The 13,366-nt window shown below is 35.4% G+C and overlaps 2 protein-coding genes across 2 annotated transcripts; one reads left to right on the top strand and one right to left on the bottom strand.

The window, feature by feature from the left end:
- Positions 1-5,442: 5,442 nt before the first annotated feature.
- LOC127794113 (uncharacterized) lies at positions 5,443-7,768 on the bottom strand. Its single transcript, XM_052325014.1, has 2 exons — positions 7,566-7,768; positions 5,443-6,131 (listed from the first exon to the last, which is right to left on the bottom strand). Exons 1-2 carry the CDS (start codon positions 7,678-7,680, stop codon positions 5,509-5,511), a joined length of 738 nt encoding a protein of 245 aa, XP_052180974.1. The 5' UTR covers positions 7,681-7,768; the 3' UTR covers positions 5,443-5,508.
- A 3,318-nt stretch (positions 7,769-11,086) lies between these two features.
- Positions 11,087-12,489, top strand: LOC127794825 (transcription repressor OFP14). The gene is made up of 2 exons (XM_052326080.1): positions 11,087-11,790; positions 12,258-12,489. The coding sequence occupies exons 1-2, from the start codon at positions 11,087-11,089 to the stop codon at positions 12,487-12,489; spliced, it is 936 nt and encodes a 311-aa protein (XP_052182040.1).
- Positions 12,490-13,366: the final 877 nt, after the last annotated feature.

Genomic DNA, 13,366 nt, shown 5'->3' with positions numbered 1-13,366 from the left:
CTCGTTCGCTGATTTCGTCGCAAAACGCCTTTTGTCCCTAAATTTTAGCAACGTCAATTTTAGCGACCGGTAGGCTTCCGTCGCTAAAAAAGTTAGCGATGGAAATTTTTATCGCTAAAACTCTGATTTTTTTGTAGTAAATTATTGGTTTTGAAGCTGAGAATTAACATATAAAAGTTTGGATAACTCAATTCTTTTCATTCAAAATACATATTTATAGGGTTTATAAGAAATTCCTACATAGTCAAACTTTCAAACTTTTCTACCAACTCCTAACTGATGTATGCTAAAATGTAGTTTGAATTAAACTCATTAACTCCTTTTACAAAAAGTAACCTTAAATTAAGTTTAACTTAATCAAAAGGATTTTTTTAAGATGACAGCAAGCTTATCACAGCACCATCAGCTTCCAGCCACTTGTAAGTTAGTGATTTGGGAAAAATAAATGTTTTTTTTTTTTCTGATGAAAGCAAATTGTCAAAAAAAAAACTGAACTTTCTCCCTTTTTTTTTCAATTTCGATCAATTTTTTATTAACAGTAACATCTAATTTTAATATTGTTTTAATTTTGGATAAAAATCACTAAAAGTTTATTAGATTAGGTAGCTGCCACATCAAACTAAAAATACTTACATGTCATAAATAAATAAAATATATATAACCAAAAATATAACCTAAATATATATAAACTGCACATATATATATCCATATACATATAAAAAGTTAAAAAAATATATACTCAGGCGACGGCAATCCCTATCGCGGAGGAACGTCTCACCGTCACCGTCACGGGTGATCTCCGATGGGGCTTCTGGGGATTGACAAAGAGGTAGGATTGAGAGGCATGGAAGGAGCATGAAAATGAAAACGGCGTAGGGTAGGGGAGCTTTTTGGGTTTCGACGATGGACTAGAAGTGCGGCTGATGATCTAGATTCAAGGGTGCGATGACCTAGCTAGTCTCGCCACCATTCTTCGCCACTGAGAAGCCCTGATTCAACTTTAGCACTATTGATTAGCCACTCGCATAGGGATGGATGGGGGTTGTCGCCAATGTATATTTTTTAATTCAATTGTATATTGGGCAGATGATGCATGATTTTTGTTGAGGCTTAATTCATAATTTATTTCCAGAACTAATCAAAAAAATCGTTTGAAGGATATCAACAAAATTGTACTCACTGTTCATCCCTAGATAAAATAATTTATATACTTTTAGTCCTTGACTTAACCGACGTTAACTGAGACGTTAATTTTGTCTCGTCATGCTGCCACGTCATCGACACGTCACTCCTCAGCACTGTCACGTTACCATGACTTAATTTATTTTTTAGTCCCTAGACTAATAAAGAAAATGACTTTAAGGATTTCAACTAAATTGTGCTCACTATTCATCCTTAAACAAAATAATTTTATACACTTTTAATCCCTAACTTAACCGACGTTAATTTTGTCTCGTCACGCTGCCACGTCACTCATAATATTCACGTTTGCTATCCATATTTTTATTTAAAAAAAAAATAACTTCAACACACACCCAACCATGGCTACCGGCAGCCATGGGGAGCCATTTTTCCTCATTCTCCCTATTTTCTCGTTTTGGACCACTCTTGCCTCTGCACCCATCGTCGATTCAACCATTACCGGTCGCCTTGGAATGACTAGGGGTCGGGGATCCTAAACCCAACAATCAGGGAACGGCTAGGGGTCGGAGACCAAGGTTCTGGGGTTCCCCGACCCCCAACAGCTGACGGCCATGGCGGCCAGTCGCCCAACCATTAGGTTCTCGGTCCTAGCCACGGCTGGGTCAAGAAACCCAGCCTCCCCATGGCCGTGGTCGGGGAGCCCAACTGTGGAGATGTTTTTCTTTTTTTTAATAAAAATATGGACAATAGATGTGGATATTATGAGTGACGTGGCAGCGTGACGAGTCAAAATTAACGTCTCAGTTAACGTCGGTTAAGTCAGGGACTAAATGTGTATAAAAAAAATTTGTCCAATGATGAATAGTGAGCATAATTTAGTTGATATCCTTAAAGTTATTTTTTTTATTAGTCCAGGGACTAAAAAAATGCATTAAGCCGTGGTGACGTGGCAGCGTGACATGGCAAAGTTAACGTCAGTTAAGTCAGGAACTAAAAGTGTATAAATTATTTTGTTCAGGAATGAACAGTGAGCACAATTTAGTTGATATCCTTAAAGCCATTTTTTTGATTAATTCAGAGACTAAATTATGTATTATTAAGGCTTTTTGCTGAAGTCACATGGATAGAGCTGTGTACTTGAGAGTACTCATTGTATTTTTAGATAGATACTGCATCCTTCTGATTTACTTTCTTGCAAATTTCTCAATTATCCATTCAGTAAACAGAGCGATAATTTAGGTATATCATTGGTCTTGCCCCTGAATGCTGCAACTCAGCACATGCAGCCAAGGCTGTAATGAGCCATTTTAAAGCTTACATTTTTAAATATGGTGAGGATAATTACTACCCCTTATTGGATTTCTTTCTAGTATTTAGGCAGTAGTAACTTGAACGGGATTGATTAATGGGTTCTTTTATAGGATCAGATAGGTTGACCGAAAGGATTACTAAATAGGGATTAAAAAATCAAAATATCATCACTCACTTTGTAAATTTGCAAAATGAGCCACTGCCCTATTCTCTCATCTCTCCCTTCCCATGATTGCAATGCGATCGTAAAGCGCCGATCTCCCTTTGCTTAGCTGCCATCGCCTCACTGACCGTTAGAGGATGTAGTGATCGTCAGCAAGGCGATGGCGGTGAGGCGAAGGGTGGTCAGCGATCACATCGCGGCCATGAGAAGGGAGAGAGAAGAAAATAGGATAGTGGCCTACTTTACAAAATGAGTGAGGGTATTTTGGTCTTTTAATTCCTATTTAGTAAGCCTCTCAGTAAGCATTTATGGCTCTCAAAAATTTGTCTTAATTAATTATGCCACACTTTTTGTTATCTTAATTCATCAATTATCTCTATTTATGATGATATACATAATCTATATATAATTATCACAAATAAAAATATTTGGCGATATTGAATCATGTAATTAACTTTATTGAAAGATACTAAAAATTGCAATATTGGTGATGATACGTGGAATCAAGTTGGCACATGATTAATGGTGAGCAATTTAATATACCATCAACGATGGATGATCATGTTGAGGTTATAAATAAGCATACTCTAATATTTCAGTATACCCCAATCAGACTGACAGGAATCGATGAAAAGGCAAAATCAGATGATTAGGGTTTTGACATCTATTATTCTACCCTCTTCACATTAGCTTTATATTAAAATTTGTTAAAAAAATCATTTCACATATAGCTAGCATTAAACTTTGTGGGTGGGCATCTAAGAAAGAGGACAATTCAGTTAGCCGCTGATCAGTCAACTCTCCCCAACATCCAACTGTGTATATTTACATGATTCAACATCGAGATATGTGTGTGTGTGTGTAGCCCCCCGAAAATGACAACACTATCCCTAATCATCTTCCACTCCCTAATTTGTTCATGACCCTGATAAACCAGCAATCCATGCTATATTGAATTTGATGTCACTATCATTAGTGTGCGAGAATAATGATGTACAACTAAGAATTATTAAACTAACTCAGAGATGTTTCGAGTATACAAGATTCTCCATGGCTATATATATATATATACACTATGAAAAAATTGCGTAAAGAATACTGTCTTGGTTGTATATATAGTCTCAGTGCATGGATTCTCAAATGTTTGCCGCAGAGACCTAGCCAGAGAAAAAAAAAAAGCCCCTAGATCCAAGAAGAAAGCACAACAATACAACCATCGATCTCTTCAACTGCCATGGAGGTCACCAGAATTAGTTGGTGCAACAGCCACGTCGGCTGGGAGCGGCGGAGGTTTTCGGAGACAGAGTACGACAGGTCCATGCCTGTTAACTCGCCGGCGGCCGGAGCAAGGGTACCCATCTGGAGAGCGCTTTGGAGGAAGATAAAGAAAGAGAAGAAGAAGATTTTCAACTATTATTATTATTATTATTATTCCACAAGTAGCAGTAGTGTGGTTCAGTGGACTTGTGATCCATGCACGTACAAGCAGAACTTTGACGAGGGTGGTTCATTTTGGGACGACGTCGACGGTGATGAGCTCTCTCGCTCCTTCTCGGCCCGGTTTGCTGTTCCGTACGTCAAGAATAATATTTGATTTCCATGAGAATTCGAAGAGTACTATAGTGCTCGATTCATCAATTTTGAATGGTGTTCAGTTTGAATCTTTGATGGATTGAAATTGGTGTGTTGGATTCTTCATCGTGCAGATGCAGAGATATATATATGTGTGTGTGAGTTATTTACAAGCAAATAAAATTTTATAATTTTTTATGAGGTTATTCGTTGAATGTGGAGAAACAAACATATTATCATGCTTAGATACATTCATTGTCATTTGTCACTCTAAATTTAAGACAAAAAAATACATGTATTTATAAAGGTACTTATGTCAGTAAAATAAGCAAGCTATATATTAAAAGATCTGGAGAGCGGTCAAACATTGAGATCGAATAATATACCAATGGAATCATAGAAATGCACGAAATTACATGCTTTAAGACCTTGTCGTTGTGGTTGTGGTTGTGGCCACGGCTGTACTGTGCTTTGCATTATAGTGTGTGTATAAGCTGATGAGGAGGACGATACCAAAATTAATGTTAATGTAACTAACTCAATTGATTACAAAAGGAGAAGAGAAACAAAAGAAGTAAGAGCCTACATCTACAAAAATCTAAATTGATTAAAGTGCAAGAATCACGAAATTAATGCAGGCCCTACAACTCTTGAGTTGCAGGGGGGAATAAAAGTAGTTTCGTTTCATCTAGGAGGAACTTCTGCTGTTCTATGCATTTTAAGTAGCAGGTTTCTCACCATATGTGGGATTTTCTAGAAAAGATGAAAGCACATGCTAGATTTTCCTCACAACCAAACATATCAATTCCAAGTCAATTCTTGATCAACTCAATGGGTCTCTTTCAAGAAAATCAAAATTTTCCAGTTTTCCCAGCTATTCACCTGAAAGAGTAGAAAAGCACATTCTGTCATGTTATTCATTGCAGAGGAGTATTATTTCTTTAACAAACCAATTTACTAGTCAAAATAAGCGGATCTGACCAAATAAAAGAAGCACCTTGTTGGAGACAAACATGCTTCCAAGGCAGAGCAGAAAAAAAAATACAAAATAGTAATGATAGTAACTAACTATAGCAAAATATTTTCTGATGCAGAAAGGTTGAAAAAAAGTATCCTGTTCTCAACAATTCCATAGAAAGAAAGGAATGTGGCAACCCAACTGGTGTCATTTTCGTTAATTTTTGCAAAATATAATAAATTAATGAATGAATTTAACATAGACAAAAAAAAGAAGAAAGAAAGAAATTGCTCACTGGAATCAGATATCTGACTAGACTCTGAAGATGGAAAGCAGGTAGTGTTCATAAACATTTGAGAAATTACACTAGAGAAAGACCACAGATGACAACAACTGTATAGAAACTAAAATCGATGAAAATAGCACGTATTGTCTGGTAGATTGCCAAACCCATCTCCAGAATCTTAACTGCTCCTGCCCAGTTTTGCTCATCTTCCTGTGGACCAAGTTTTTTCTGTTCCTCAACCTTCTCAATATGCCTTTGCTTTTCAAGCAGTCTTACCAGCACAATTGTTACATCGGTTAGCAGGAGTATATAAAGAGGCCTTGAGGCTATGGTGCTCTTTGACTTGATGATATTGTGAGGAAGACTGATGTTAGATAGAACAACCGAAAGTGCTATAATGATAGAACAGAAAATGCGAGTACTTTCTGAAGCCACAATGCAAGAATTAATTTCATTGGCAGTGATCAAACCAAGATGATTCCCACGAGCTTTAGATAATGTTGCCTTATGAACAGAGGCTTCAGGAACCCTTGGAGTGACAGGCAATGGCTTTATCCCCTCCTTTAGTTCTTCAACAGGAGCTCGTGTTGTCCCTGTATTTGTCTTGCATTTGCGCAGCTGCCCTTCTACTCTACTTCTATTATCAGTATAATGTTCTGTTGACGTACCAGAAGCATCACCTTCACTCTTTTGACAAGCTGCAGTAGCAATTAAGTCAATGCTAATGTTGCAGGAGATCTCTATTACATTCAGATACAAGTATTAATCAATTAAATATATAATACATTTAAATAATTTGAACTATTTTTGAATTTCTTGCTCTGAGATCTATAATTAGAATATCATTTTATTCAGCTTCTGACTCCATTGTATTGTCATTGCCATCCTATGTCCAGAAAAGAAGGTGACAGGACAAAGTATTATAATTGGCGAAGTGAGATATCAAAAAACAAACTAGAGAATGAAATCTAACTGTGAAAAGACTCCTAAAATCATATAACAGTTGTCACCTATAAATAGACTCCCCTCCTCCAGTTGCTGGTTGCCCACACCTCATTAATCTGATTAGATTAATCAACCAGGTTGTGTGTCCAGAGTATTTGTTACAACTAGATAATCATAGTCTTGTAAGTGTGAGCAACTTGTTGTCGATGGCTTAATGATCAGGATGGTTTTCAGTTTTACTTGTGCAAAAACTAGGTCGTAGGACAGTTTATTGTCTTCTCTGCACAAAACTACACTGGCTAGATTTTTTTCCATTGATGTGGAATCATGGACATATATGTCTGTTGAGAATGAATCATGTTAAATTTATGTGTTATATTTTCTCTTGATTTATTGGGTGTTTAATGTGAGCTATCCTAACAGTTAAACTGATTGTATAACTAAATTATGTAGGAATATTTTTATAAAAAATGTGTCACTTCAGAAGAAGAAGAAGCAATAGGGACAGGGAGGGGCCATGGCCCCTTATTTTTCAAGATTATCTGATACTAAAGAAAAAGTAAATGTAATAGCTTTATAAAAATAAAGAGGTATATGTACTTTGTATTGTATGTTTAAGTATCATATTTTGGTTAAACCTGTGCTAATGGGTATATAAACGCCAGTAGCTGAACTGAATGTATTCGTTAACCATTTGACCCTTCAGGATATGGTACTGATACAGACAGGAGAGACAAAGATAATAGCGACGAGATAATATGTTCTGTCACACAGTGTCGTGGCATCATCTAATTTATTGAACTACTGAAATTTCCATTAGAACAGAAGGTTTCGAGTGCATGCAGTGATCAATCCAGAGGGGAGCAGGAATATCAAATTTGTTCCGAAATATGCACCAATCGTAATTGATATGTGAAATTATCGGTGTGATTCTGCTCTCTTCACTTGTTAATATATAGCAGAAGTAGATTGCCAGAATGGTGTTGAGATACCGAGGAGGCTAGGGCTCCAATTAAGGCTTTAAATCTTCTATTATTGAGATTTTGTCTTGTATTAAATCCATTTTTGTGTTTAATTTCTTTGACGAGTCTCCCCTTATGTTGCAGAACCGCAGCGACAGACAATAAACCGGCACCAAGATTAGATGAATAAATTCAGAGACAGAGAGAGAGAACGGAGTAGCGTACGGTTGAATTGCAGAGAGTCTAGCGGTTGAGGGGATGGTTCCGTACGGCCCGAGATGAATTCCGCTTGATCGGAGCCGCCATCCACGATCCCCATGTTTGGAGTTTCTCTCTCCATCGTCGTCGTCGTCTCTCTCTCTCTCTCCACCGATCGCTCGATCGTTCTACTCCCCTCAGGATTGCTTGTTACTGTCGTTAACCGCGGGAGGTGGTTGGTCACTGCGTCCCAAAACGGTGTCGTACTCACGCGGGTTGGTCGGGCGACTTAAATAGAGATTAAATTGTAATTTTATCATGAATCGACTTAGTTGAATCAGCATTAAAATAAATTAAAAAAAAAAAGAAATGCTTGATGAATAGATTTAAGAATTCAAATAATCTGATTTATTAAAAAATATATTTATGTAATGAACACAAACAATACAATACAATGAAATTAAGAGTGTTTATTGGTGTTTTTAATCATATATTTAATAGTAATGCTAATAAATTGCTAATTCAACCCATAAAATCAGTAAAATTAGTAGCATTCACGTTTAATTCATCTTAATCAATAAATAATATACCTTTGTTAATAAGTTGTTCTTTATTGATTTTGTTATATTGTTTGTATCGAACAACATAATATTTGTTCGATGCAGACAAATTCAGAGGGGAAAAATCTATCTACTCACACTGCTAGTTTGTGTTGCCTAATACAGACAACCGATTATACATGTATTCTCTATTAATTAAGAAACTAATAAAAAATAAAAATAATTCACAACAATAATTAAGAGGAAATAAAAAACGATTTAAAAACCACCTTAGTTTATATTAAAAAAACTCTCTTTTCAAAGATTTAATGATTTTACATTAAGAAAGTGAGATTGGGTTTTGGATGAAATAGGAAGCAAGTGTTGCTTTTCTCTCAATTTTTTCCTGGAATTTGGTACCATTATTAGGTAAAGTAAAAACCAGCTTGAATTTGGGATTTAATGGAGGTTGCTGTGCTTTAGGCTTTAGCTTTTAGGAAGATAACAAAGAAGTGGATGGGGTTCTTTAATACTTAGCCACAGCCAAATCAGATATCAAATTCCCAAATTACAACATGATTGAATTTAGTTCTTTCCTAATTAAGATCAATTAATGTATCAACTTAAAACCACTTTTAAATTAATTAAAGTTTATATGAAAATTAATGGTATTATTATAGCATATATATGTAACACAATTAATTTTGGACAATTTTTACGACACCTCTTGTAATTTTAGTTGCATATTATGGCTCTTTATTAACTCCTTTTATTACATTATTATTATAAATTAAAAAGTAAATTCAATAGATCATTCTTGATATTTACTTAAATTGCACTGATTATTTTTGTTTTTTTTTTAAACTCACATGCATTTCTTTTGCATTTCATAGCTGCACATCACTATGCCCGTATAGTTAGTTAACCACTATTAAATTTTTAAAAATTTCTAAAATACCTTTTTCTCTCTCAATTATTATTATAAAAAATAAAATAAATAAGTAAATAATTATAAATGATAGTCGGTGACCACCCCATTATTGGGATTGGGTTTCTTTTTTGAAGGAGAAACCTAAAATAAATTTCTCTTCTGAAGGAAAACCCGACCCAAGAGAGAAATTTTGATTTTTCGAAGTAAAAAAAATGGGATTTGAAAGTTTAGAGAGAATGGATGAGAAAGAGAGGAAAATCAAAATTTAGATAGAGAGAGTTGCAATTCATGGGGCTTCACCAAGACACCCCATTAGTCACGATGAGTTTTTGAACTTAAGAAACTTATGACAATAGATAAGCTCTTTGGTGAAATTTAAATTTTGTAAGTTTCAAAATTAAAAAAAGAAAGAGAGGGAGAGAGAAAGATATTTGAATATTTATTATGGTTTAGACCTATGATGTACGAAAACTTCTCGAAAGCATCGTTTCAATGTTTCCAAAACGTTCCTGCTTCTGAAATGCCAAGAAACTTTTCTATGTTATTTTTGCAATTTCAATAAATTTTCGTGGCCATTTTATAATATTAAGAAAATATCAAAAATATGTTTTTAATTTAAAATTACATTTATATCCATAAAGATAAAATTATTTCCCTCTTTGACTCAAAATTTTTAATTCTTTTCTAGAATTTGTTTAAATGCATTATGAAATTTATATTTATTTTTAGATTGAATAACTATTTTTTATACTAAAAATTTTATTTATACAAAACCTTCTATATTTTTTTATTTACATGTTTTTTTCTATATTTTTATTTTTTATTTTTTAAAAAATAATATTTTTTTTGTTTTTAATTCGTACGTATCGTATTTATTTCTCATTTTTGTTTCTATGTAAGTTAGACTTAGACCATTTTGCCATACAACGACCCTTAAAGAGAGAGAGAATGAAAGAATTAGGAGAGATGGAAATAAAGTTGCCAAATGAGAGTGCATGTTGGCAAAATAGGGAAGGGCGCGAAAATGAGATAAAATAAAGGTGAGTGAAGTTGTTTAAATAGATGGGTAAAATAGTTAATTTTTATAATCAATTAAATAATCAATATAATTTAAAGCACACATGAATAGTCAATAATCAATATAATTTAAATAAATTTCAAGAATGATATCTACAATTTACCCTAACTTAAAACTTATTCCAGGTTATATTATTTTGGCATATACATGACATGGATATGGATATAAATGTCAAAATAACAAAATTTAAATTAAGTTTATTAACAATAATAAGTTATAATTTAGTAGAAGTCGTCGATTCAAAATAAAGTAAATCGTACATAGAGAGACCTAAAAGACCAAATTCATCCCAAAGATTTTAGATTCAACTTATAATCTTTATAATAGTTAGATTAAATTTTTTTATGTAATCTAATTATAGATTATTGTTATACTTCATTGTTAATGTCATCGTAATAACTTACATATTTAGTTATTTATTACTATTGAGAGACCGACTATAAAACTTGTGAATTTATGTGACAATCGCTTCATCAACGAATGCAAACATTAATAGTACCATACAATAAAGTAATTTAATGTCTTTATTGAAAAACTTAAAAGTTGTCTAAACATAAAAACACAATAAAAATTGAGTGTTTTGTGTGTGTGTGGATAATTTACCCTTAAACTAAAGTGGGTTAGATGTAAATTACTCAAAATTAATATCTTAGAAAATACACATTTTCCAAAGTTGAAGAATAAAATAAAAGCTTCGAGAAGGTCTGAAAACACATAATTAGAAACTGAAATTAGGCAAGAATTGATGGGGAAAAAGAAAACCATAGAAGGAGAGAAGAATATTAATTAATGCTTTAGAAAAAGAAACGTTTGGCCATACCCATATATATAAACATTCACAGTTTATGTTACTTACTGTCTCTGGCTGGCTGTCTTCTTCTTCTTCTTCATATAGCAAGCAATTAACTTGTAATGGTTAAAATGAATTAATTTCCATATATGAACAAATTAAGCAAAAGAAGCAGAAGCAGGAAAGTTGCAGAAGAAAGATCGAAGAGCGATGGGGAAACCCCTCCACCTCCACAAATCAATCCAGGATTGCCTCTCCAAGATCAAGCAATCCACGCCCCACCTCCATTTCCCCTCCTCCAAAGCTCTCTCCTCTTCCACCACCCGCATCCTCCGAGGCTGCAGGCACCCAAAGACTCTCTCCTTCGCCCTCACTCGAAACCTCCAAGAACCCCACGACAATGGCGATGACGCCGCCACGCTCGAGGACATCGACCGCTTTCTCTTCGAGAATTTCAAGTCACTCTACATAAACGACGACGACGCAGGCGGAGATCACAACTCCTCCGGGACGATGAAGAAGAAGATGGAATATTCCGAGGAAGAAAATGCGACTGGTTTTTCCAGGACGAGCGAAACGACGTCCGAGGACATGGGCTCGAGCTCCACCGCCCCCCGCGACGGCACCACCGGGGAAGAACTGGGGCCGGACGACTTCATCACGGTGTTCACGTACTCGCCGAGACCTTACGACGATTTCAGGCGATCGATGGAGGAGATGATCGAGGCCAGGATGCAGCATCGGGGGAAAGTGGACTGGGAATTCATGGAGGAGTTGTTGTTTTCTTACATGAATCTGAACGACCGGAAGTCGTACAAGTACTTGCTCAGCGCGTTCGTGGACCTCGTCGTCGACTTGCGGGAGAATTGGGGGAGAGTTCCGGCGATGTCACGGTCGCCGGCGGAGAAGAGGAAGTAAATGAAGGCCCGCTCGCCGGAGATACGTACGTACATATTATATAACGTCATATGCTTCTGTAATAAAGAAACTTTAAGGCCATTGCATAAGTGTGTCTGCGACGTCTTTATCGAACTTTTGTGTAAAAAGTATCGCTTTATTAAGTACTTTTTTCTTGATGAATTATTTTTCATTTATTTTATATAAAATTTCTGTGTAATGGATGTTAAATAATGTACATCTATGAAGCACAGAAAGAGCTCGGAGGCGTCGTTTCAACGTTTCCGAACCGTTTCCCATTTCGGAAACGGCAAAAAACGGCCCGAAATGTTTTCGGACCGTTTTGTAATTTTTAGAAACTTATGGAATGTTTCCACAAAAACACATTTCCAGACGAAAACGCATTTCAATTGCTTCCAGAGGGTCGCAGCTTGAAAAAAAGCCCTAAATCCCTAAGTTTCTCCTCTTCTCCTTCTTCTTCCAGTTCGAGTTCGATCGCCCTCGCCGCCACCTACTTCCGATCCGGTTGCTTCGTCGCTCTTGCAGCTGTCAGCTTCGTTGCACTCGCCTCTGGTTCGTTTCGGTGCTCCTCGCCATCTGCTTCAGCACCTCACTTCGTCGCCTTCGTCGTCGTCACCCTCGCTGTCATGCCGTCTTCCGCTTCGTCGCACTCGTCGCCATCTACTCAGCACTCCCTGGTTGCTGCCCTCTTGTAAGTAATCTCCTTGGCTGCTTCTCTCTTTGTGGCTTAAATGTGCAATTACAGTGTTGACTAATGGCTTGTATAGTTGTGTATATTTAATTTAAGTGAGTTTTATATGTAATTACAGTGTTGTATGTGCAATTACAGGGTTGGCAATTCTGTTCTATATATTTAATTTAAGTGAGTTTTGTATGTAATTTTGATGTATGCAGTTAAGAATTGGTTGATGCTTTAATTAGAAACCTTATAGTAAGAGAAATGCTCGTGTTTGAAAAGCTACTATTTTGTTCTGTGTGTTGGATGTTTCAAAAATTATGTTGAGTTTCAATAACATGACTGTGGGTTATGAACTCCTGCAACTACAAATAGGTATTATTGTTTGTGTCATTGTGTGTAGTCTTTTGATAATCCCTATAGAGTTCTTTTTGTGGATCCTTTTAGTTTCTTTGGAAAATAGACGATCCTAGTTTTTTAACTGGAAATGCTCTCAATGAGTCTTGCCAACTTTGTTTTATTAGAATTGAAACGTGTTTAATCTTTGTTCTGGTAATATTTGAGGTGGTAGTTTAGATGGTGATAAGTTGAATATATTACTTTGTGAGGTTGTAGTTGTGGGTTTATAAGTTCTACTTAGTTACCAAGTATCAACAGACTTTGTGTATGATAATAACTTGTTAATAAATCAAAAAAAGGCTCGTGTTTGGAATTTCTGCAGTGTATAAATTTGTTGAAATTTAATCTTATATTATGAACCCTATATTTGATCATATATTGATTTATTAATTTAATTCAGAGGTCATATGGCTCATTCAACTTCAAGTTCAGGATCTAGCAGCAGCAGTATTTCATCAAAAAATAAGGATGAGGAAAATAGTCCATTATGAAAATAT

This window comes from Diospyros lotus, chromosome 2 (assembly GCF_014633365.1).
Source record: "Diospyros lotus cultivar Yz01 chromosome 2, ASM1463336v1, whole genome shotgun sequence".
Taxonomy (NCBI): domain Eukaryota; kingdom Viridiplantae; phylum Streptophyta; class Magnoliopsida; order Ericales; family Ebenaceae; genus Diospyros; species Diospyros lotus.
This window is presented reverse-complemented; position numbering and strand designations above follow the sequence as displayed.